The following is a 24,813-nucleotide window of genomic DNA, read 5'->3' on the forward strand; positions in this document are numbered from 1 at the left end:
ATGATTTCAAACATAATTTTGTAATGCCTAAATCCACTTTTAAAAATATAGATTTTTTCTTTCTTTCTTTTTTTTTTTAACACCATATAGTATAGAATTTTAATATTAGCCATTTATGCTTCATGACTTATTAAACCATAATACATGTATTATAGTCCGTGTCCAGCGTTATAGGCCCGTTAATCAGCCACTTTTTGGAGATTTTGGAAATGGTAAACACTCTTGTCTGCCTTAAATAAACTCTTCATTCTTTTCACTTTATGATTGGTACTGCATTTCCCCCTAAATATTTTGTAGTGAAGTTCAAGTTAATGTCCATCTTAATTGCTGTAATTTTATCATTATGTGTATTTATATGTAATACCCTGTCAGCCACTACCTACTCATTACAGAGTCCAGGTAATGCATGCAGAGAGTAAGTTCTGATCTCTAGTCAGATATTTAACTAAACGGCATAAATCCTTCCTCAGACTGCAGTTTATTTTAGTCAACAACCTTCCACTTAAACACTAAGACACTGTTTGACCAAAACGTAAAGCTACCAACCACAGTTCACAGGCGTGAAATAGACATTTATTTGAAACCAAGATCTTGTTAAAGGTGCCTCCTAATGAAACTCTTTCAGGGATGATCCTTCAAAGATTTAATGCCTTCCTACTTGATATTTACTTGGTAAACTTGTCAAATCCAGTGAGTTGCCATTAACTATCAGTCAGTAAATGCCATTAACTATCAGTCAGATTAAATCTTATAACATTGGGAAAGTAGGTTCCTGGTTTTCTGAGCATAAATGCAGTGGGACTGAGCGTGGGTGTGCCGTCTTAAGGCTGAGAATAGGCTCTTTATCATCATTTTAAGAGTTTGGGGGATTTTCTTCATGTCTCTTTCATTTCTTCTATCTTGTCCAAGGCTATGTTGGTGTTTTGCAAGAGTATTAAAAGCATCTGTGCTTAGACATAGATGATTGATGTTTTGGGCAAGATTTAGAAATCACAGTGAGTTCTCATCTCAGGAAAAGATTAGGTTGAAGAACTGGAATTTTGTTATTTAATTTGAAGACCTTCATTTTTTCCTACCCTTCTTTGTATGCGTTTGACGGTTGTTTTCTGCCAAGCGTCGGCTAGATTGTGGCACTTGGCATCAAAACCACTTGAAGGTTTTTTTCCATTTACATTCTAAAGGCTCGTGTCAGTATCGGCAGATGGAGATGCACTCTCATTATTCGTCACTATTAAAGTCCTTCTGTAGTCAATCATTTTATCCCTTAACTCATCTTTGATCACCAAAATGACATTATTTCCTTGAAAAATGTTTCTTCACGACTTAAAAATAGCTTGAATGTAACTCTACACCCTTGCCTCATTTAGTATACGTGAATATGCAAATGAGCCCCGCCTCCACTCACTCACTCAGCTCAGAGATCCACTGGTTGACGATCACACGTTGATCTGATTGGTTACAAGCTAGTTTGTGACGTCAGAAACACCAGCGTGTTTTTGAGACTGTCTTTGGTTCACTGCAGTTTTAAGGAGGAAACACTCAGCAATGCTGTCGACTTATGAATCTACACATGGTTTGTCTTAAAGCATATTAAAAACACCACATTGGCATATAAACAACATCAAAAGCTTGATTTTCACCACAGGGAGGACTTTAAAAGTCTTGAATGTGCTCATTGGTGTGTATAGCAGAGTACATCCAGATCCTGTGAGGTAATTGCTTGATGAATGTGTTACGGTGTATATTACGGCTGTAAGTATATTTGATGGGCCTGGCGTGTGTTTGAGCATGTCTGTGTGTTTTCTGGGAGAGCTGACAGCTGGATGTTTGCTCGTCTGTTGTGTGTGTCAGCGCACCAGCTACCGCTCTGGCGAGTCATGCATTATCATAAATCAGCTGGCGGCCGAGATGACAGGAGCTTCTCTCACTGGTGTGATGTTTCATGCAGGAGGTAAAAACAGTCATGTGCTTCTGAACCGGTTATTATCTCAATCACAAATGATAACAGGCCTCAATTCAGACATGCTTCACTATTTTTCCGCATGACCTTCCTCTTCGTCGTGAGGTTTCATCGTTTAGATCAGGAGTTGGGAACCTTTTTAACTTGAAGTAAAATCACACCCTTTTTCTAAGTATTATACTCCATTTTGAATCATACATAAGGCCTTATATTTAAAAAATACGCCACCATTCAAAAGTTTGCGGTCAGTAAGACTTTTTTTTGTTTCATGTTCACATCAAGGCTGCGTTTATTTGATCAAAAATACTGTAAAAACTTGTGGTACCATTTTAAAATGTCATTTATTCCTGCTATGACGAAGCTGAATTTTCTGCATTATTACTCCAGTCCCTGTAGCCAATAATAGTATCCCTTAAAACTCATCTTTTATCACCAAAATTTCATATTTAAAAATTGTGCCTTAAAATATATAGCTTGAATGTAACTCGACACCCTTGCCTCATTTAGTATACAGGGGCTCATGAATATGCAAATTAGCCCCACCTCCACTCACTCACAGCAGCTCGGATTACCTGATCCTCTCGCTCAGCTTTACTGTAGTAAACGCTACACAGAGACAATATTGGGAATATTTAATTCAACCATTTGTGTTTGAACCAGAAACTGATTTAGAAGAGGAAGAGCGAATAATACAGGATCGTCTACAAGTCGATGTATCAGAATTGTAGTGTGTTTTATGTCAGGCACATAACGGTAATTGATATGACTAGCCTTTGGCTTGATTACATTATCAAACAGCTAATAATGTGTTGCTAATGTTACACAGACCATGTTCCTGTTCATCATCTCAGAGTCCGACAGCTGCCCTTCTAATAATCAGCATCCTTAGAAACACTCTGAACATCATTGAAAGTCCGTGGAGAAAAGCTCCAACCTCACGTGTTTGTGACGGTAGGAAACCATGTTTTTTGAGAGTGTCTGCTGTTTTAAGGAGAAAATACTCAACAATACTGTTGACTGATGAATATGCACATGGTTTGTCTTAAAGCATATAAACATAAAAACACCACATAACATTAAAAACTTGATTTTCAGCACGGAAAATGTCACTATAAGTGTCACACTAACCTTCTAGCCTAAACAGTATTTGATTAATAGAAAGTTCAAAAGAACAGCATTTATTAATTTTATAACTAAATAAAAGTCTTTACCGTCACTTTTCAATTTAATGTGTTCTTACTGAATAAAACTATCAATTTCTTTCAAAAACAACAACAAACTGACTCTTAAATATACTTTCCCATCACCTCCAATGCAACAATGTTGTAAGTGTGAGTGTGACTCTATTTCCCAAATGAACATTTACCACTGCAGTGCTGATCAGTTTTGGTTTATAATTTTGGTGACTTCATGTGAGGAATATTCCACATGGAGTCCTGGAGGAAAACATGTGACCGCAGATATTTTCTCTAGTAGGCAGTGTGTGTACAATTCGACTTTAATCATATAATGTTTTATTAACAATTTCACTTGTAATGTTAGATTTACTCATGATAGCCTCTCATTTGCTGCTTAGCGAGTGTTAATTTTGGACCTTGACTTCAGTGTTTCCAAAGTAAACAACTAAATATAATTATAATCATATAATATTCCCCTCTCTCCATTTTGTGCCAATGTTTACTCCTCCGCGTGCCAGCGGTGGGACACATGCCCTGGCATTGATGATTTCTGGTGATTAATTTATTTAATCATCTTTTCTTTCTCCTTTTGCTGGGTTTTTTTTTCCTTTCTTTTTTTCCCCTTTTTTCCTTTTTTTTCACCTAAGTGAATTTTTTTTTTTGAGGAAATGTATTACAAAATAAAGCTTTTTAGGACTAATTAAGCATGTTAAAAAAAAACACATTTCTAATTTTCCCCCTTTGTTTTGGTCATGATTGGGGATTGGATCTCATCAATTAAGAGTTCAGAAAGTAAGTGTTTTCAGTTGCTGGTGTCGTCATAACTTATTCTAAGTCTTGAATTTGATTTTGATTTTGGGGTAGACTATGTTTTGATGCTTGATTGTTCAGAAATGCATTATTTTTCACATATTTTAAATTATTACTGAACCTCTTTCCCCAGTCTGGCTAGAACATGCTGATTTCGATGAAGCCCCTCCTTCTGAAATACGATATGTGCTGTGATTGGTTAGCTGGCCTAGTGTGTTGTGATTGGCAGTGCTTAGTTCCCGCCCCTCAATAACTACGAGTTCTTCTGTAGTGTAAATATGAATAAGCATGGTTTCAATTTCAAACCCATTCGAGCCCGATTCAGACCCTGACAATGTTAACGAACAAGAGGATTGTGCAGAACGGCTTTCATGCATAGACTTTGCTAGCAAGGATTTCACAGGACGTTTCAGAGTGATGTGTTTGTAATTTTCTTATTTTCTAATACATTATAACTTCATAAGATCTGTACAAATTGCGTTGTAGTCCTGCAAAACCCTTGAAAACAGCCCTATTTATGAAAAGGCACTCAAAGTGCTTGAAAATTATTGAAAAGACAATATGTTTAAAATTAGTGTTAGTTTTTTTTGATAAAACAGTATTTTCACACAAAATCAACGCTGCAACCTGTCTGATATAGATATGGAGCCATTTTGATATTCACTACTTGATATTTCTCATATATCCAAGTATATGATACATCTTTCATTCTTCAGGTCAATCATATATTCATGGGAGGAAAAAATCAGTTTTAACAAGCGATATCTTTATCTTTCTCATTGTATCCGTTTAATGGTTAAAGTTACCACAGTCATTGCTTTTGTTGCATTGCCATTTTGTTTTATTAGTTTATTTTTGTTTATCTATTTACCTTTTTTTGAATTTGAAAGATAATAAAGATATTGTTTGATAAGTGAGATCTCTGATTGTAGTCCAAAAGTAGTGCTTAAAGTCCTGGAATTTCATTTTTACAGTGTCTGTACGAACCCTGTAATAATGCATGAGCTCAGAGACTGTAGACGCAGGAGATGGATCACTCACAGAAAAATACTGTGAAGCAGCATGCCGTATTCATACTGGTCTATTTCTGTCCGTCCACCTGGCTGGTGTCCATCATGGCCCTGAATGCAGGTAGGGTCAATTATAGTGCCTGAACACACAGCCACTGTTCCTTAATTGAACAAACGAGCCTGTGCTCACTCCGTGAGATGATGTGGTGTCAGTGATCATGCTGTGTGTGCCTGTTCCCCTGGAGTGAGGAGTAAGAAACTCAAAGCATCTCTGGCTGTTAATGAGATCCACTGTCCAGCAGGGTGCAGGTCAGGTCCTCTCTGTAAAAGAGGATAATATATGTATGGTTTAATTATAACTGTGAAGCACTTTGGGCAACAACGTTGCTATTAAATGTGCTATAGAAATAAATACGTCGAAGTTGAAGTTAACAGCCTTCATGTAATTGTCTACCTGAAGGGCATGTGCGGATACTCTCCATGGGCCCTCTTTTAACGATCTGAAACGCAAGTATCAAACGCGAAACGCAAGTAACTTTGTGGGCGGATCTCGACGCAAATCTAAAATGGGTTGGTCTGAAGTAGCTTCATTATTCATAGGTGTGGTTTGGGCGTAACGTGAAATAAACCAATCAGAGCGTCATCTCACATTCCCTTTAAGAGCAGGCGCGCTTGTTCCATGGTGGATTGCTATTGTAACGGCGGATTTGCCAGGAGCGGTTCACAGCTGAGGAGACCCACGTTCTCGTCAGGGCTGTAAACGACAGAGAAGTGACATTGTATGGGGATGGGAGAAACCCCCCCAAACTAGCTTTGGTTAAACAGGCTTATAATAATTTCGCTAGTGGTCGAAATAGGTACTGCAGTCCAAATTCAAAATATCGGAGATTGGTGTTCTCCTGCTCCCTCCTCCTCAGAACCGACGGTGCTCACACGGGTTGCCACTTTCAGCACATGCAAAAGGAACGAGCGCAATTGACAATGATAATGGCAAATTGTCAACGTGCAGTATCACACAGACCAAAACAAAAACAGACATTCCTGCCTGGAAATGCACATTTCAAAGTAAAATAACTGGCTGTAGAAGTGTTTTTCAGAGAAACGAGTATGTGAACTTAGCATGTTTCCTCAATATATGCAAACATATTATGGTATTTTTATGCTTCAGTAGAGTGAAAAAGTATACAGCACCTTTAAATTCCTTGTCTGAGATCCACCATCACTTATCTTCCTTGTTTTGTCTCTCTCTCTCTCTCTCTCTCTCTCTCTCTCTCTCTCTCTCTCTCTCTCTCTCTCTCTCTCTCTCTCTCTCTCTCTCTCTCTCTCTCCAGATGGAGTCTCCGGTCTCAACCCCGGCTCCTCCACCGCTTCACCTCCTCTCCTCTATAGGAAACAGTGATATCGCCTCACCTTGTGAGCAGCTTATGGTGCGCACGCGCTCGGTGGCCGTCAATACGTCAGATGTAGCCCTGTCCACAGAGCCGGAGTGCCTGGGACCCTGTGAGCCGGGCACCAGCGTCAACCTGGAGGGCATCGTGTGGCAAGAAACTGAAGACGGTAAGAAAACGCACTGTAGCAAGGCCATGTGTGATCATAAGATTAGGTGACAAGTTTTGATGAGCCTGTTGAACTTGTGACAAAGGCAGTCCAAATCCGATTTTTGTGCATATCCGATTGAAAACCGGATGAGCTAATCCGAAATCCTCTAGTCCGAAATCCGAAGAATGAGCTAATGTGAACAGCAAAAAAATCACATTAAATGCTGTTTCAAGCTACATCCATATGTGGTTTGAAATCCTATTCAAATCGTATTTCTGGAAATCTGTTTCAGTCTGACCGCTCAGATCGGATTTCGCTTGGTTTATGAGACTTTCTCACGCCAAAACAAGATTCTGGTCACTAACTTGGGAAATCTAGCGGTTAGTTGTTCCTCAGAGCTCATTGTATCAATGCAGTATCTCTGTTTCCAAGTGGAATGATAAAAACAAGCCAGTCATTATATTTTGTATGCATACAAACTGGTGGTGGTTGAAGATTTCCCTGATCACATTCTAAATCACTTTGGCCCCGTTTACACCTGGTATTAAGGATGGTTTTTGTCGATCGGATCACAACTGGATGACACTATATACAGGTGTAAACGGGGGCTAAAACGTTTTGAGCTTGTCCACTTTCAACCACTTCCAGAGGCAGTGGAAAACACATTAGACCGGATTGCTGTCGTAGTGTAGACGCTAATGTGATCGAATGTGTGATGGTCAAAGTTTGGTTTGAAGATGAAAAACATACCAAACACAATGTTCTCTCATCATTCCTGATTTCTAACACACACTCACAGTGTTCGGCTGGTCTTGCGGCTGTCAGAGCAGAAATGAAAGCTGATGCTCTCTGTATGTTTTTCCATCGTATTCATATGTAAATTGTGCGAGCTTATTTTGTCCATTAGATCAAAAGATCTGAAAAAAAATCATACATTTATCCGGCCATAGACCCTCGAAGAAATCAGGACAGAAGTGGTTGAAAATGGACAAAAGAGACGGATTAAAACACCAGGTGTAAACGGGAATGTGTCTCCCTCGTCTACTTGTGATCCGATCAACCAAACGCATCTTAAAGGTGCTCTAAGTGATGCTGGGAGTGTTGACATTCGAATTGTTGTCAAACAAAACGGAGGCTAGCTAGACCCTCCCTCCTCCTCATCCCGTCTCCTCCCTCCTCCCCTCCCTTCCGGCATAAAGGAAAGTCAAAGTAGTCACTAAAAACAAAGTTAAGTTTTACTGATACTTCATTCAATGTGTAATGTCACCAAGTTAGATAAATGCTTTTATATATTGCAGAACAGAATGCAGAAAAAGAGAAACATTATCTTAAAATCGCCACCTGAGGTTATACTATAACGTTAGCTCCCATGCAAGGACGCAATAATAGCAAGATAACGTTAGCTTCGCGTTTCCCAGTGAGCATAAACAACGGCGGCGGCGTAAACAAATTTAGTCAAAGTTGTCAATAGCCTATAAATGAACATTCAAATCCATAACAAACAGTGGGTGAAAACATTCATTCACACAAATTGTCGCCCTACTGTGAATTTGCTTGATCATTTACAATAGAGATTGATCGCTAGCTGCTAGTAACATATATGTTGTATTCACCAAAGCTAACGCTGACTGCATAGTTCTAGCTAATTACATCCTTGTGTTGGTTTGGCGAACATGAACGTCAATTTAGAAAGAAAAATGGATTTACCTGTTCTGCAAAAACAGAGCAACTGAATGTCGGATTGGAAGCCCTTCTGCCGGCGGAGTTCTCGCCACCATTCGAGGGTTTTTCCGATGTAAATTCGGGACTTCGCGCGTTCCTTATCCTTGTCCCTTATCCTTGTCCCTTTTCTTTGCAATTTGTTCATCGGAACGCCGTCTCTTTATTCGTGTGTCGGCCATAATTCCCTCTTCGTGCTTCTCTCTCGTCTCTCCTCCACACCCTTCATGTCCACGCGCACTAACCCCCAAACCACACCCCTCAAATACTTCTTGTCGGTGATTGGCTGGAGCACTGTTTGTTGTGTTTCGTGGTGCGGGTGAGCCCAGTTTGTTTTTGTTGCCGTTTGTGGAGCCTGTGGTGTCTAGAGAGACCGCGTTTTTTTACAGTGTGTTCAGGGGACAGGCAGCTAGCGGATAGTGAGGAGATGTTTGCTGTATGTGACAAAAAAAATGTTTGGCCTAAAAAACGCCTGACATCACTTAGAGCACCTTTAATACTAGGAGTAAACAGTGCCTTTGATTGTACAGTAGTATTTAATGTGCTATATAAATGGTTCATTCATTCATTTTCTGTGTACAATTTTAATTGGTCATTGGATTATATGCATATAAACTTGGTGAACTTAATTTAATAAAAACAATTTGTAAAAAAAAAAAAAGAAAGCTGAGAAGAAACCATTTTAAGAGTACATAAAAAAAAAAGTGAATCTTGGTTGAATCCTGAGCCAAGATACTTTTCACAGAAGTAGATGCTTAAATATTTTTGTCAGCCTCCAGCAACTGTTACTGATAGAAGACAGAAAACTGGCAGCGAGTTACTATGGTACTTCAGAACAACAGTTACTGAGATTAATAAAAACGGTCCAGTTTTAAGTCATGGCGGATACAAAAACAATTTACAATCTAGAGAGCAATTCACTGTGTTTGGAATATAATGTTTTGATTTTAGGGGTGGGCGATATGGCAAAAATATCATATCACAATTTTTTCCAGGCAGGGTCATGATCCACGATCTTATCACAGTCCTTTTTCATGTTGGATTTTTAAGGCTGTTTTGCATGTCACTGAGCAGTACAGCCAAACTAATTTCCCTGTTTAAAATTAGCTTTACAAAGTAACAAAAAGATAAACGAATGACAGGTCAAAGTAGGGGTGGGACAAACTCTTCTTTCACTTTATTTCATTATTTTATCATTATTAAAAAATAACAGCAACGATGCAAATGACAAATAATAGAATAAATTCAATATAAGGTACAAATTAAATAAACAGTGCTTTATTTTACTCAGCAAGGTCTGTTTTGAATATTCAAATGAAACTTTTTAATAGACATTGATGTTACTGAAGGTATTCAGTGAGTGATTTTCTCTGTCTTGTGTTGTTTGATTAATATTAATTTACCTCATGCACGGATCCATTATACCTGACACACATCCGAACTGTTTACATTCACTTAAGATATAACCGACTGCGTTTCTATAAACCTTGTATGTGTTTGACAGTTAAAGCTCAATAAGAGAACTTAGTTCAGTGCTTGCACTGTGTGACAGTCGGCTTTCTGGTGTATCTCAGAACAGTGCGAGTTTTCCCCCAAACATTTATGCTTAAAATGTAAACAAGAGCTGAAATGCCTTTGAAAATATAGGTGTAGAAAAGCATATGTCTTAATCTGTCGTTATTAGTCATTAATCGTTACATTTTTAAATGAAAAATATATTATTGTAATTTTACTTAAATAAATAAGCTTGTAAAAGTTGCTCGATCTGTTCGATTTCTAGAGTGATTATAAGAGTACTCCTTACAGTGCAGAAATACCAAAATAATAATTTGTTCCTGTCCTAATTTACATATTAGTCTCTTCCTGAATTTCTCCTCAGGGATCAGTAAAGTACATCTATATCTTATTTGAAAACACCTGCCTCGTAGTGATTTCAGAGCTTCGTTCTTTGACTAGCTCTTTAGGCAGAGCAGTGGACGGCACCTGACGCTTGCAATTTAATTCATTCTAACTGGATTTGTCCAGATTCTGTAGGTTTTATTTTTTTATTTTTTTTAATCCCTTCTAATCATGGCCCACTGCAGAAACGTCAGTGTGTTCTGCTCTCCACCAGCCTCAGTCTTGATTGTTGAGAATGAAAAGGAAAAATTTCCTTCAAATCCCTAAATGAGAGCATATCTAGGCTATGGGTAGGCAGTGGAATACGCGCCGCCCACTCTCTGCCATCCTCCCAGTGCCGCCACATAAAGGCCTGCTTCATCAACATTCACAGCGCATTGGCTGTCTAAGTGTTTTCTATTCCTCTTGCCATGGGCACAGTGTGTCTGATTCACCCTGCTCCTCTGTGGCCACTCTTGTGTGTGTGTGTCTTTGACATGGAGAGAGAACGCAGTTGAAGGGTCAAGAGGGAGAGCAAAACAAGTCCGTTTGTGTGTCCATTGACAGCCCTTCCCCACCAGTGCCACACTTCCACAACATCAGCTCTGATCTGTTTTTGCAGGACGCGTCCCAAACACAGGGCTCCAATCATCTGCTCTTTCACTTTAGAGAGGCATTCTTTGTTGTGCTGGTGTTATACACTTTCTCTCTTTCTCTTTGGGATGTGAGAGCTGGTTCCACTGGTGTGCATCTCTTCTTTTGATGTGTTATTTTTCTCATCAGGGTGTTGGGCAGATCTGTATCGTGGTGACACTTTGTGTGGGTGGAAAGTAGAGCAGCAAGATCCCGTGGCAGGGAACACATCTCTCACACACTTTGAGATGTCTTTCCGCTGTGCTGCACTCTCTTAAAGACGTTGCAGACAGTCCACCCACACTTCTCATAAGGATAACTTCCTAAGTCCTAACACTGACAGTGTGATACGTTTATGTTGGTTTCGAATCTTTAATGCAGGAGTGATGTGCCTTGCCGCAGAGTTTAGATTAAACACACCTGGTGATGAAGGCTTTGTGGTGACTTTCATGTGCATTCAAATATGATCTTTCCGACATTTCTTGAACGCAGCATGAGATACCTCTGGTGATAACTCTGGCACTCAAGATCCACTTTCCTGCTGAGTTTAGCTCCAACCCTAATCAAACACACCTGAACAAGCTAATCAAGCTCTTCGGGATTACTAGAAAGCTACAGACAGGTGAGTTTGATCAGGATTGGCGCTAAACTGCAGGAAAGTGGATCTTGAAGGTCAGGGCTGTTGCCGGAAATCGCCCCCAATACCCTCATTCACTATTCCCTACATTAATCCACTAATATAGTTCACTTGAGGGAGTGAAAACAAGTGAGTGAATTCGGACACTGAGTGCGTCAGAAGGGCTGCCGCTTTTGCGTAGTTTGTGCAATAACTATTTGAAACTAGGGCTGGGCGATAAAACGATAACGATAATTATCGCGATATAATTTTTCTCGATATAAAACGATATCAAGAGGTCGATAAATGTTCGATAATGTTTATGCGCCAAAAGCGGAACTAAACTCATTTAAACCGCGCGCCACACGGACCATTTATCCGCTCGGCTCAAAGTCCAAACGGCAGCGCGAGCGCGAACTCACTAGAGCAGATGCGTTTACTCTGATCGGTTTCGGTCACGAAATCCAGTGAGAAGCGCTTGAATTCAGCGAGGAACACAAATGTCTCAGTGATTTAAACCAGTTTAAAGGCAGATGAAACAGCGCTGACAAACACTGTGCACAACGATACAGTCAGAAGGCTTTTCCGTCTACAAATTCCCATCATTTTCTATGGATTTGCTGTAACGTTAGCCTAGTAATATTAACTACACCATGAAATGTGGGATATACATATTGAATTGTATTACAAAAAAAATTTGCACATGCAGAAACTAAGAAATTGTCCAATAAATATATTTATTTTGTTAAGGAAAAATGACAAATGTTTGAATGTTCTACCTCAGATTTGTGAAATGTTCACCAGTTTGGCAAGTGTTTGTCATGATATGTTCTGACAATAAAGAGTAGTTTAAAACCACAGTTAACGCTCTGGTTTCTACAACTTTCACTTAGGAGCAAAAATCTGCCTTTAAACTTGAAAGAAATAAAGATTTGACTTTTATCGTTATAATTATCGATATCGACTGATATAAAAAAATGGTCGTGATATTTTTTTTTGGCCATATCGCCCAGCCCTATTTGAAACTTAGCAAACTGGCAGCTCCAGTATTAATGAAAACATTTATCTTAAACTCTATCATGGAAACTATGTATAAACATTATTTAAACAATTTAACAATCAATTTAAAAGGAATTTATACCTGTTTGATATTACGCTGTAGCCACATTGGACCAGCGGTTTGGAAGATGGATGGCCGATTCCGTTGCGGGTGCCATCTTCTGGTGAAACGCAGGAATTCATTCGGCACGTGACTCTCATAGTGCATTATGGGTATTCTCTAGCCGTTGAGCGTACATCGGTTGTACACTCGTTATTGCGGTGCATTGTGGGATTAAATGGGTGCACTTGAAAACTATGGTTTCGGACACCACTACAAATGCCTGTCCCCTCAAATAGTGCCCTATTTAAGGGAATGGGGGCAATTTCGGACACATCCCAGATTTGCCCAGCCCTGGGATAAGACCTACACTATATCCAAAATCGAATACTTCCCTAATATATAGTCTGCAAATAACAGTACGCCAAAAGAGTAGTATGTCCGAATATTCGAAAAACAGTAGACGACAAAGCCCCCGGATGGCCTACTTCTTCCTGTGAGATTCTGAAGTGCGCATTCAATGGACACTTTACTATCCCATGAGGCCATTGGATGGGATTTATTAATAGAAGTGAAGTGACGCAACTGACGCTCGTTGGTCACGTGAGAGTAACAACATGCCTGATGAAGTACGATTGAATTTCATTCATACTACCCATATTTATACTATATAAAACATACTTTTTAACGGACTTGATTTGCATCTTTACAGTGGTTGTCAGTCCGCTACTTTTGTTGGATCTCCCTTAGTTACACTATGGATGCATGCAGTGCTACCTTAGATTTCAGCAAAAAACAAGGTATCTTGTAGGGGAACATAATTTAGAGTGGCATTTGTGTCAGGAACGTAACTAGGAAAACAACAAATGTTGCCTAGGTAGCACGCTGAGCTTTGTAATAGAGCATCTATCTTCCATGACTTATTGCAGATCAAGTTGTTGCTGAGTCGCAGTGTCCTCTCTTGACTTCCTCGAATCAACAGTGCCGTGCTTTATTTCAGCCAAAGCCCAGTGTGGAAATCTTATCTAGTGCACTGCAACCTTTTTATTTGTGGACGGACATATTGACTTGCTCATGTTTCAGCCCAGTGCGTGAATCCCAGAATGGCAGGAGGTTAAGGGCAGACAGCTCTCAGTTCATGATGAAACAGTCAGAGGCAGATTGGTGCAATATTTCTAGGCATCACTCTGACACAAATCCCCGCTGCAGGACGTTGGAAGCAGACCAGGGTCGTGTTGGTGTGGCATCCACTCTCACAAGCCATGCATGCTGATGCCTCCAAATGTCAGCCCTAAATCTTCTGAAAGTTTATTGCTCTTGAAGTAGAGCCCAGAAAGCCCTCACCCACAGACTATGAAGGGCCCAGTGCCAGCAAACACAACTGTGCCAAACAGCAAGGCTCATGTGCCAGTATCCTGATTCAACCCTCTTTCCAGGGCCACCTCAATAAGCCATTGCTATTTTATTGCCAGAATTGACTGTTGGTTTAAACAAAACATAGCTGATTGTGTCATTACCTTTTCTGTTTTCATTTGCATATTTGTCACTTCTTGGATTTCATCATGAGGTCAATGAAGCACATGCATCTTAAATATCAATCTTTTTTTCTTTTTTTCCTGTGCTCATGTATTTCCTAGTGAAATGAAAAGTTTGGGTGGACATATTGGATGACTACACATATTGGTGGACAGTTTGGGATGAATATTGGATGATATTTAAAATATCACTAGGCTTAAGTAACAATGAACGCAAAAAAAAATAAAAAAATTCATCATGTCTCATGACTTTAAAAAAACGTATTCCAGCCTAAGATGGTTTGCTGGTCTTAGCTGGTTTCCTTCTAAACCAGCTTGACCAGGATCTGGGAAACAAATAAAAACTGTTAAAAAATAAGCCGTTTTGTTTTAAGCCAGATTTTTGTTATTGTTGTTTTGTGAAGTTTGTGTTATTTTTGTGAGTGTATGTGAGAGCCTTTGTTTTGTTCAAGTCTTTATGTATTGTTTTATTTGAAAAGTAAGTGTTTTGCATGTTAAATATAACATGTGCACAATGTATGGATTTAAATCCCCGCTAGTAAATCTTGACAGAGATGTTTTTAATGAAGTGTAAGAGTGCAGCAGTGCACATGCCAGACTTCTGTTTGTACCACTCTGGCTTCTGAAGAGCATCAGAGGTGAAATGCCGGCCAGTTAGCCTCATTTAGTCTGGGTTCAGACAGGTGGCCAGAGAACCACTAATGACTGCAAGTGAAAGAGGAAGGGGCCCCGCTAATGTGCTCTTCGACTGACCTCCATTGACATTTTTCAAAGGAACGGTCATGAATTCAGCTCTCACATTCTGATGCCCATACTATAATGTTTGGGATGGAGGAAAACAAGACAAGGTTTTGAGTAAAAATATACTCCTCTTTGAATAAAGCAACATTCTTCAAAATAAAATAGTATGCAGAACTTAACATCCTAGAGGGTAACTTAACATCCTATCTGAAATACATATTGAGCTAGCGGGACGCCATACATTCCGGGCGGATAGAACATTAGATGGCTCCGGTAAGACCAGAGGTGGTGGATTGTGCATTTACATTAACAAAGCTTGGTGCACAAACTCTGCTATTGTTGGGAGACATTGTTCAGCTAACCTTGAGTTTCTCATGGTTAAATGTAGACCGTTTTATCTACCGCGGGAGTTCACTTCCACTATTATAACTGCAGCCTATATTCCCCCGGATGCTGATGCCAAGTTTGCTATGAAAGAACTTCACGCAGCCATCAGTAAACAACAGACCGTTCACCCGGAAGCTGCGTTTATTGTTGCGGGTGATTTTAATCATTCAAACTTAAAGTCTGTGCTACCGAAATTTCACCAGCATGTTTCCTGTCACACCAGAGGAAACAAAACCTTAGACCATGTTTACACAAACATGGCTGAAGCTTACGTCGCGACACCCCTCCCCCACTTGGGACAGTCAGATCACCTTTCTTTGTTCCTCACCCCCAAATATGCACCTCTGATCAATCGCGTGAAGCCATCAGTGAAGACCATCAAGGTGTGGCCTGCGGGGGCAGATTTCTCACTCCAGGAAAGGTTTCTACACACAGACTGGAGTATGTTTGCTTCTCAAGCCACCAGTGGCTCTCACACGGACATTGACTGCTACACCTCCTCTGTACTGGATTATATTAATACCACCATTGACAGTGTTACAACCCAGAAGCAGATCACCACATACCCAAATCAGAAGCCATGGATGAACAGGGAAGTGCGACTCCTATTGAAGACACGCAATACTGCCTTCAGATCAGGAGATGCACAAGCCTATAGCACATCCAGAGCAAATCTGAAAAGGGGCATCAAAGAGGCCAAGCACTGCTACAAGCTTAAGATAGAGGGACACTTTTCCAACGCTGACCCTCGGCGCATGTGGCAGGGCATTCAGGCCATCAGTGACTACAAACCCTCTCACTCCACCCCCGCAGCCACTGATGTCAACTTCCTGAACGAGCTAAATGACTTTTATGCTCGCTTTGAAAGAGACAACAGAGAAACTGCCACCAAGCTCAAATCCTCAGCTGACCACCCGCCGATCACACTCTCCTCCACAGATGTCTGCAATGCACTGAGCAGGATCAGCGCGCACAAGGCTGCTGGACCAGACAACATCCCTGGACGCGTACTCAGGGCATGTGCGGAGCAGCTCGCTGGGGTTTTTACAGACATTTTCAACCTGTCTCTTGCCCAAGCAGCTGTACCAACATGCTTTAAATGCACTTCCATTGTGCCAGTGCCAAAACACTCCAGCCCGAAGTGCCTTAATGACTACCGCCCTGTAGCACTCACACCCATCGTAATGAAGTGCTTTGAGCGGCTGGTCCTGGCACACCTAAAAGACTCTCTACCATCCACATTGGACTCACACCAGTTTGCCTACCGTAGCAATAGGAGCACAGAGGATGCAGTCTCCATGGCACTGCACTCTGTGCTCACACATCTGGACAATAAGAACACTTATGCACGCATGCTGTTTGTTGACTTCAGCTCAGCATTCAACACTGTCATCCCAACTAAGTTAATAGCCAAACTTGGAGACCTGGGCTTCAACACCTCCATGTGCAACTGGATTTTGGACTTCTTGACCAACAGACCCCAGAATGTTCGATCAGGCTCCAACTGCTCCACATCCATCACACTCAACACTGGTGTACCACAGGGCTGTGTGCTAAGCCCGTTCCTCTACTCCCTCTTCACCTCCGACTGCAAGCCTGTGTACGGATCTAATTCCATCGTCAAGTTTGCGGACGACACTACGGTGATTGGTCTCATCAGCAACAACGATGAGACTGCCTATAGGGAGGAGATCAAGCACCTGGCCACATGGTGCACCGAAAATAACCAGCTCCTCAACACCACCAAAACGAAGGAGCTCATCGTGGACTTCAGGAAAGTGTCAAGAGGCACACACGACACCATCCACATCAATGGAATGGCTGTTGAGCGTGTCTCCAGTTTCAAGTTCCTGGGGATCCACATCTCGGCGGACATGACCTGGACAACCAACACCTCCAGCCTGGTCAAGAAGGCTCACCAGCGCCTTTTCTTCCTGAGGACACTGAGGAAGAATCAGCTTTCCTCCACTATCCTGGTGAACTTCTATCGCTGTGCAATAGAAAGCATCCTGACCAACTGTGCTACAGTGTGGTATGGGAGCTGTTCTGTTGCAGAGCGCAAGGCACTGCAGCGGGTGGTGAAAACCGCCCAGCGCATCACTGGGACTCCACTACCTGCCATCGAGCACATCCAGAGGAAACGCTGTCTGCATCGAGCTCGCAGCATCCTTAAGGACTCCTCTCACCCAGCCCACAGACTGTTTTCTCTCCTGCCCTCCGGCAGGCGTTTCAGGTGCCTCCGGACCAGGACCAGCAGACTAAAGAACAGTTTTTTCCCCAGAGCTGTCTCTTTATTAAACTCTAACCCTCATTGATCCCACTCCCCTCATATACTGATTGACTCTCCTCTCCCTCCTCACACCTGCCTCCATTTTGTTATTTGCAATACTATAATGTTCATTTGCACTGCTGACTGTTATTACAGTAACAACTGTTTACATATGCATCTTGCACTACTACCTTGACTGGAATATGCTCAATTTGCACTGCCGACTGTTTATTTACAGTACCGACTGTTTATATATACATTTGCAATATCGTACCTTAACTGTAATATGCAATTACTTTCCACTGCACTTTCACTCGGATAGCTTCTGTCCAAACTTTATTTGCACTACTTTAAATCCATTGTTATACTGCTCATTAGCCTAACTTATACATATATCTATTTGTTAAATTCTGTTTATAGTAATAGCCATCTGTATATTATGCTCACATTCTGTTTATAGTAACAGCCATCTGTATATATATTCATAGTACATATCTATCTGTAAAATTCTGTTTATAGTAACAGCCATCTGTATATTATATTCAGTACATATCTATCTGTAAACATTCTGTTTATAGTAATAGCCATCTGTATATTATTATATTCAGTACATATCTAGCTGTAAACTCTGTTCACAGTAATAGTTATCTGTATATTATATTCATAGGACAATCTATCTGTAAATTTTTGTTTATAATAGTATTCAACTCTATATTTATTCAGTACATATCCATGTTCTGCACTTATGGAACCACTGTATATCCTGCACTTGCTGCTATTGCACTTCTGGTTAGACCTAAACTGCATTTCGTTGCCTTGTACCTGTACTTGTGTAATGACAATAAAGTTGAATCTAATCTAATCTAATTTATTAGTCTGACTGAAGCCAAGGTTACACAACATTATACTGCCTCTCATGAGCTATTAAGGGCATTTAATTGGAATCTAATATTGATTTTGCCTGCTTTTATGGTAGTGTAAAATCACAGAAATATCCAGCACTTACCTTTCCAAGCTTCTGCAGCAAAGCCTCCGAATCACTGCCAGCCACAAACATTTTCATTTACTTCAGCTGTTTTCACACAATTGCTAAACCATTTGCAGAGGCGGCTCACAGTACTGCAAAGTCAGATGGAGGACACCATCAAACAATTTTCCTCCCAGAAATGACACACTCTGCTCCTTACAGCTTTTAGCTGGTGTAATCATGAAGTACACAGTAAAAAATACCATGGCTGCTTTGAGAGTCTCCAAAATACCATCTGAACTATTTAAATTGTGGCTTCTGCCAGTACTGTACGTGAAATATTGTGAATGAGGTGGAGGAGCATTAGAATTATAACTGCATACTATTACTGTCTCATTGAGCCTCTAAGATAACAGAGATATTCTCACATTATATTAAGGGTTGTCTTTATTTTTTTACAGGTATGCTGGTGGTTAACGTTACCTGGAGGAACAAAACATATGTCGGAACACTTTTGGATTGTACACGTCATGACTGGGCCCCTCCAAGGTACGTGAAATGTTTTAACTTTTCAAATCAGGAAAATCAAGTGTTCTTCTCCCAGGAGCCCGCCTCCCTTCCTCCCACTTCACTTTTCCCTACTCCCTCCAGGCTAGCAGTAAGCCAGGTGTATCACATCCATAACCCTTAGGGATGAGGCACACTATTAAAAACACACACACACACATCTCCAAGATTATCAAGTGATAAGAATACAATCCAACCTCTGGCTTAATGCAAGAATCTAAATAGGTGCTTTTTTTAAAATCAGTTTTATATTTTGAATATCCATTTTTTATTTGTTGTTTAGGAGTGATTTTGCTATGAAAACCTTTATAGTAGTATTTAAATGTGTTAACTGGTAAATTGCATGCTGTATTAAATGTTTAAAGTACAATTCTAAATGTCATACTATTTCGTATTTTAACTGCTAGCACGTTTTAGAGGTCTAAATGTTTGTTTGTTTTTTGCCAAATTATTATTTTTTATTAATTATATTATTATTATATTATCTAATTTACCCATTGACAGCATTTAATTTAGTGATTGTCATGATGGCTAATTATTATTAAGTTAATTGTGAAGGTCTAATAAATAATGTTCATTTTTCTTTAAGGTTCTGCGAGTCTCCCACAAGTGACCTAGAAATGAGAAATGGACGTGGCCGTGGTAAAAGAATGCGACCCAATAGCAACACCCCAGTCAATGAGAACAGCAACTCGTCTGATAATAAGGGCAGCAACAACAGCAAGACAAGAGCAAGTTCCAACAGCAAGGGTAGGCGTGGAAGCCAAAACTCCTCTGAGCGCAGGACTCCGCCCAACAGCAACACAGAGGACATTAAAGCCAGTCCCTCCTCAGCCAGTAAGCGCAAGAGCAAGCCTACATCAGACATGGAGCCCAACTCCAGCTCTGAGGATTCTAAAGGCAATAAGCGTATGCGCACAAATTCAAATGGTGGAATGACCTCTTCTGCTCTCCCAATTCCTATCATCAAAACTGAGTCCCTTCCTCCTCCACTAGACCGAACCTGCCCCTCACCTGTACTGATTGACTGCCCACATCCCAATTGCAACAAGAAATACAAGCACATCAATGGCTTGAAGTACCATCAGGCTCGTGCACATAATGACGATGATATTAAGTTAGATATGGATGGGGACAGTGAGTATGGGGAAGAATCCTCTCTCCACCCTGAGCCAGGAAGTTGCAACGGAGCTTCAATTACACAGAAAGGCTCGCTCTCCCCAGCACGGTCTGTCACACCTAAAGGAAGAGGCTTTGATGCTCAGAGTCCATCTCCCTCTCCTGGAAAGTTTGGCTCTAAGACAAAGAAAAAAAATTGTGATGTTGAAGCAGACATTTGTGGCACACCAATGGAGGGTTGTGAGGATGGGCCTTGCGTCACTGCTGACGAGGCTAGCAATGATGGCATAGAGGACAGGAAGTCCAAAAAACCTAACAGCACTGTCAAGTCTGACAAGCTGTCCCAGAAGAACATGAAATCTTCCAGGTCCATGGCTCCATCCATCCCTTCTCAGCAGATGTACGCTCTGCAGCCAACACCATTCAGTGGCGGGAGCCCCAACCATCCCCCTGGGTTGGCCAACATGTTGCAGGGTATCCCCAAGAGTCCCCAGCTGAAAGGCATGCAGTCTAAGTTAGGTGTAGCTGGGGACTCGTCGCCAATTAATCCAGCCTTGAGCAGCTCCAAGGACAAAAAGAAAAAGGACAAGAAAAAGAAAGATTTGGCTAAGGATGCAGACAGTCCCAAGCTCCCAGCAAAAAGCGGGAAAACTGAAGAGGGGAAAAGTCCATACTCTGAATCCTCTGACCCAGGAAGTAGAAGTGAGGGTCATCTCAATGGCTCGTCGGACCCTCATCAAAGCCGCCTTGCTAGCATGAAGGCTGAGGCGGATAAGATATACAGCTTCACTGATAATGCCCCCAGTCCATCCATCGGGGTAGCCAGTCGTGTGGATAGCAGCGGACAGCCTCTCACTCCTCTTCACGTTGTCACCCAGAATGGTGCTGATAGCTCCTCGGTTAAGACAAATAGTCCTGCATACTCTGACATATCTGATGCCGGAGAGGATGGGGAAGGCAAAGCGGAAGGGGTCAAAGTCAAGTCGGAAGATCAGTCAGGCAGGGATAGTGCGAAAAAGGCTCTCTTTCCCTCTCAGGCATCCTCTAAGGAATCTTCATATTATGCTAGCTATGACAACTACTATTCTCCAAGTTACACCCACCCTAGCCCCAGTAGCTCCACTGCTAGTGGGCCTGTACCAGACGGGCAACCTGTGAAACTAAAGAAGGAAGATGAACAAGAATTACCAGAGGAGAAGGCGAAGGTGGATGTGCAGGATGAGCGCAAAGCTGAGGTCGCTTCAAGTCACCCACACCAACAGCAGCAAGCCTCGGTCATTCAGCAGCGCTCCAATATGTACATGCAGCCACTCTACTACAACCAATACTATGTCCCACCATATGGATACCCAGACCAGGTTTATCACAACCACCTCATGAACAATAATCCAACCTACAGGCAGCAGTATGAGGAGAGGCAGAGACTTATGGCCGAGCAGCACAGGTCTGCTGAGAAAAAGCCTGATTTCGGTGTAAAGGACAGGGAAACCTCACTGAAGGAGGACTGGAAACAGAAGGGCCCTGTTCCTCCAGGCTTAACAAAAGCCCCCAGCCTTTCAGACCTGGGAAAGCCACAGGCCACTGGCAAGCAGAGAGACACTTCCTCCGAACCTGTCAAGTCAGTCATCATCCCTAAAGGGGAGGAGGTCAAGCTACAGCCACAGCAGGCTGAGGGGCTTAAAATGAAGCTTAGTGAAGCTGGCCATCATGGAAAGGATGACTCAAAGGCAAGTGTAGAGTCTGCCAGGCTGGGTATGGAGCAAGCCATGTGGTACAGACAGGTGAGGCAAACATGTGATTCTTGAACTGAACGACAGCACTGTTTACAAGCTAGAGGGATAATTTACCCACAAAAATCAGTTATCTTTTACTCACCTTCATGTTATTTAGGTTATATATATTTCAGACCGGGGAGTCTGAACAGGACAAAAACAAGCCCAATTAAAGTCTTCTAATGCAAAACGCAAGATCTGGCCTTTTGAGTATTATTGTGAGAATTGAAATCAAAATAATAAAATCACAGATTTCATTAGGGTGATAATTGAAATCAAAATAATAAAATCTCAGATTTCATTAGGGTGAGAATTTAAATCAAAATAATAAAATCACAGATTTAATTTGGGTGAACTAATTTCATTACCTTTTAAAAACCCTAACTGTAACTTCTTTCTGTTTCCAGTACCCTGACAGTCAGAGACCGCCAGATGAGGAGCGAGATAGGGAGCGAGACAGAAAAGGCAAAGATGAGAGGACCAGGCCGAAAGACAGCAGCTCCAAAGAAGATAGTAAAGATGGAACTGATGGTTCATGTCCTCCCAACACTGAGGACCATCGAAGCGGAGGGAAAGATCCCCGGCCCAATGCCCACATACCTTTCAGCTCCCCCTTGACACAGCACCAACCCTACCTGCATTACATGCATGGATATCCTTTTGGACAAAGCTACGATCCCAACCATCCTGGATACAGAGGCATGTCCTCCGTCATGATGCAGAACTACCCAGGTAAGATGAATAATAACATCTAAGTTTAACGATTGATTTGTATGGTTTGGCCAACATCATACTCTATGCAAGTACAGAATGGTGCAAAGGATTGCTTGGAAGACACATTTTGAGTGCGCAGTCTTCTTGCATTTATTATGTCCTTAATAAACCTCAGTATTCAAGGTGGCCACTGAGTTACTTTCAAAAACCACTGCTTTTAAACCAGATGCGTTATCATTTAGGTAGCTAACTATAGACATGACAACAGTTTAACTGGTTCAGCAAGAATCTCCTCTCGTAGATGACCTGATCCCCACTATAGTGCTCCTTGTGACAAAGTTGAGAATGCAACACATACTCGCGCTGCTTTATAAATTGGTTTTGACATTTTATAGCACAATGACATGTGAAATCAACTTTGGCATGGTGGAAAATTGGCATTCATTTACTTGCATAGAGTATGTTTTGGGGCTTTATGTGCATTAAAAGTGCGTAAAGGCACTTCCATGTAGTAGTAGAAGTAGAAACTCAGTATGGTTTCCTAATCTTTAGGGTCGTATCTGCCAGCGGGATACCCTTTCTCCCCTTACGGCAGTAAAATGGGAGGTGGAGAGGAAGCAGAGAAATCTCGCTCCAGCCCCACAGTCAGCAACAAGTCAGCTTCAGAGTCCAAAGCCTTGGACATACTACACCAACATGCTAACCAGTACAAGAGCAAATCGCCCACCGTTGCCGACAAGCCCTCCCATGAAAGGGAGCGAGGACCAAGCGACCGAGAGCGGGAAAGAGAGAGGGATCGAGAGAGGGAGAGAGAAATGGATAGGCCTCGATCATCTCCCTCCCAACGCCTAATGCCACCCCACCACCACCACCATCATCTAGGCTATCCCCTTGTAGCCGGGCAGTATGATCTGTCTTACGCCACAGGTTAGCAATACTTTTTTACATTAACTTGTAAAATAAAATATGAGTATTCTGATTATTTTGAGATGGTTGTGGATGAAGCTCACACAGTCTGTTCAGACTCCAGAACATAATGAACGCCAAAATCTGACTGAAAATACAGGGGGGGGGAATGGAATATATATATATATATATATATATATATATATATATATATATATATATATATATATATATATATATATATTTATATAGCCAGGGCGTTTCTTCCGAGGAGGCAAGGGAGGCAGAGCCTCTTCAAGAAATTGGATGAGAAAATAATCCATATTAGAAAAATAAAACAACGCAAATATTACAAAAATGTGGGTTTAGTGGGGGGTAATTGATAATGAATGGGGAAAAGTCACGTGAGAGGAAAGAATGCCTCCATCCCACTATGATTGTGTATGATTGGTTTGTGCGCTAAATCCCGCCACTTGTTTTCGTGCTTGTTTGCAAATCGGTCTGAATGAACAAAATGATGGTGTTAATGGGAAGACTAATTAAAATGTAAGTAAACAACTCAGCCATTTAGATTTCACCGCTTTTGTTACGTCAAAATCAAACTTGAAATAGACTGAAAATATGAAGAATGTGGGAAGTGTTTGTTAAGCTTGTATATAATATTTTATTTATATATATATATATATATATATATATATATATATATATATATAAACTGAGGACTTTGCCACCTTATTTGAGAAGACCACCATACACCACTGATTTGTACTATAGTGTGCAGTGTGACCTTATGTTTAATTATGACATTGTTATAAATTACTTTCTGTACCACACTATACAGAATTAGATTTTTTTTTTTAAGATATGGGGGGAAGGGGGATATAATATGAACCAGGCATTTCTTAATGAGATTTCAAATGGCTCATCTGATGTGTTTAGGGGGGAAAAACAACTAAATATTGCTGCTCATAAAACTGTGCCAATTCCACAAGGAAACTGAGCGTAAACAACATCTTTACTGGATGTTCCTTAATTGCAGGCCTTTCATCGTCAGCAATTGTTGCCAGTCAGCAAGCCTCAGCCCCTTCCCTGTACCCACCAGGACGGAGGTGAGAATGGTAAGAGGAAACAAAGATCAAGGAAAGTCAGCAGAAGTGATGGATTGTGGCCAAACAGAGAGTAAATCGCATAAATCAGTCAGTTTTGACAGCAACACGTCTATCCCCATTTCCGCTTTCATGTCATGCGGAATGTAAAAGCTTGTTTTTGATATCCAAGCTTACACTAAAGGTTCTGTAGACCTCCCATCTGTTTCAATGCAGCATGATTATTTAAGGACTCCTAGATTGAGGCTAGTGTTTTTAGCATAGCAGCATTGCTAACACTCCTGTACC

At 41.1% G+C, this 24,813-nt stretch overlaps 1 protein-coding gene across 3 annotated transcripts in view; it reads left to right on the plus strand.

The window, feature by feature from the left end:
- The window catches only part of znf609b (zinc finger protein 609b), a 63,636-nt gene that overhangs the window by 36,197 nt on the left and 2,626 nt on the right, over positions 1-24,813 (plus strand). The window contains exons 3-8 of one of the 3 annotated variants that reach the window (XM_082160904.1): positions 6,290-6,515; positions 18,803-18,890; positions 19,498-21,808; positions 22,207-22,531; positions 23,066-23,440; positions 24,459-24,537. In XM_082160904.1, coding sequence (XP_082017030.1) covers positions 6,290-6,515; positions 18,803-18,890; positions 19,498-21,808; positions 22,207-22,531; positions 23,066-23,440; positions 24,459-24,532 — 3,399 coding nt within the window. In that variant the 3' untranslated portion in view covers positions 24,533-24,537. The remainder of the gene's footprint in view (positions 1-6,289; positions 6,516-18,802; positions 18,891-19,497; positions 21,809-22,206; positions 22,532-23,065; positions 23,441-24,458; positions 24,538-24,813) is intronic. The other 2 variants (XM_082160903.1, XM_082160905.1) reach the window with 2 other exon arrangements.

Source organism: Leuciscus leuciscus (assembly GCF_965113295.1).
Source record: "Leuciscus leuciscus genome assembly, chromosome: 2".
NCBI classification, from domain to species: Eukaryota; Metazoa; Chordata; class Actinopteri; order Cypriniformes; family Leuciscidae; genus Leuciscus; species Leuciscus leuciscus.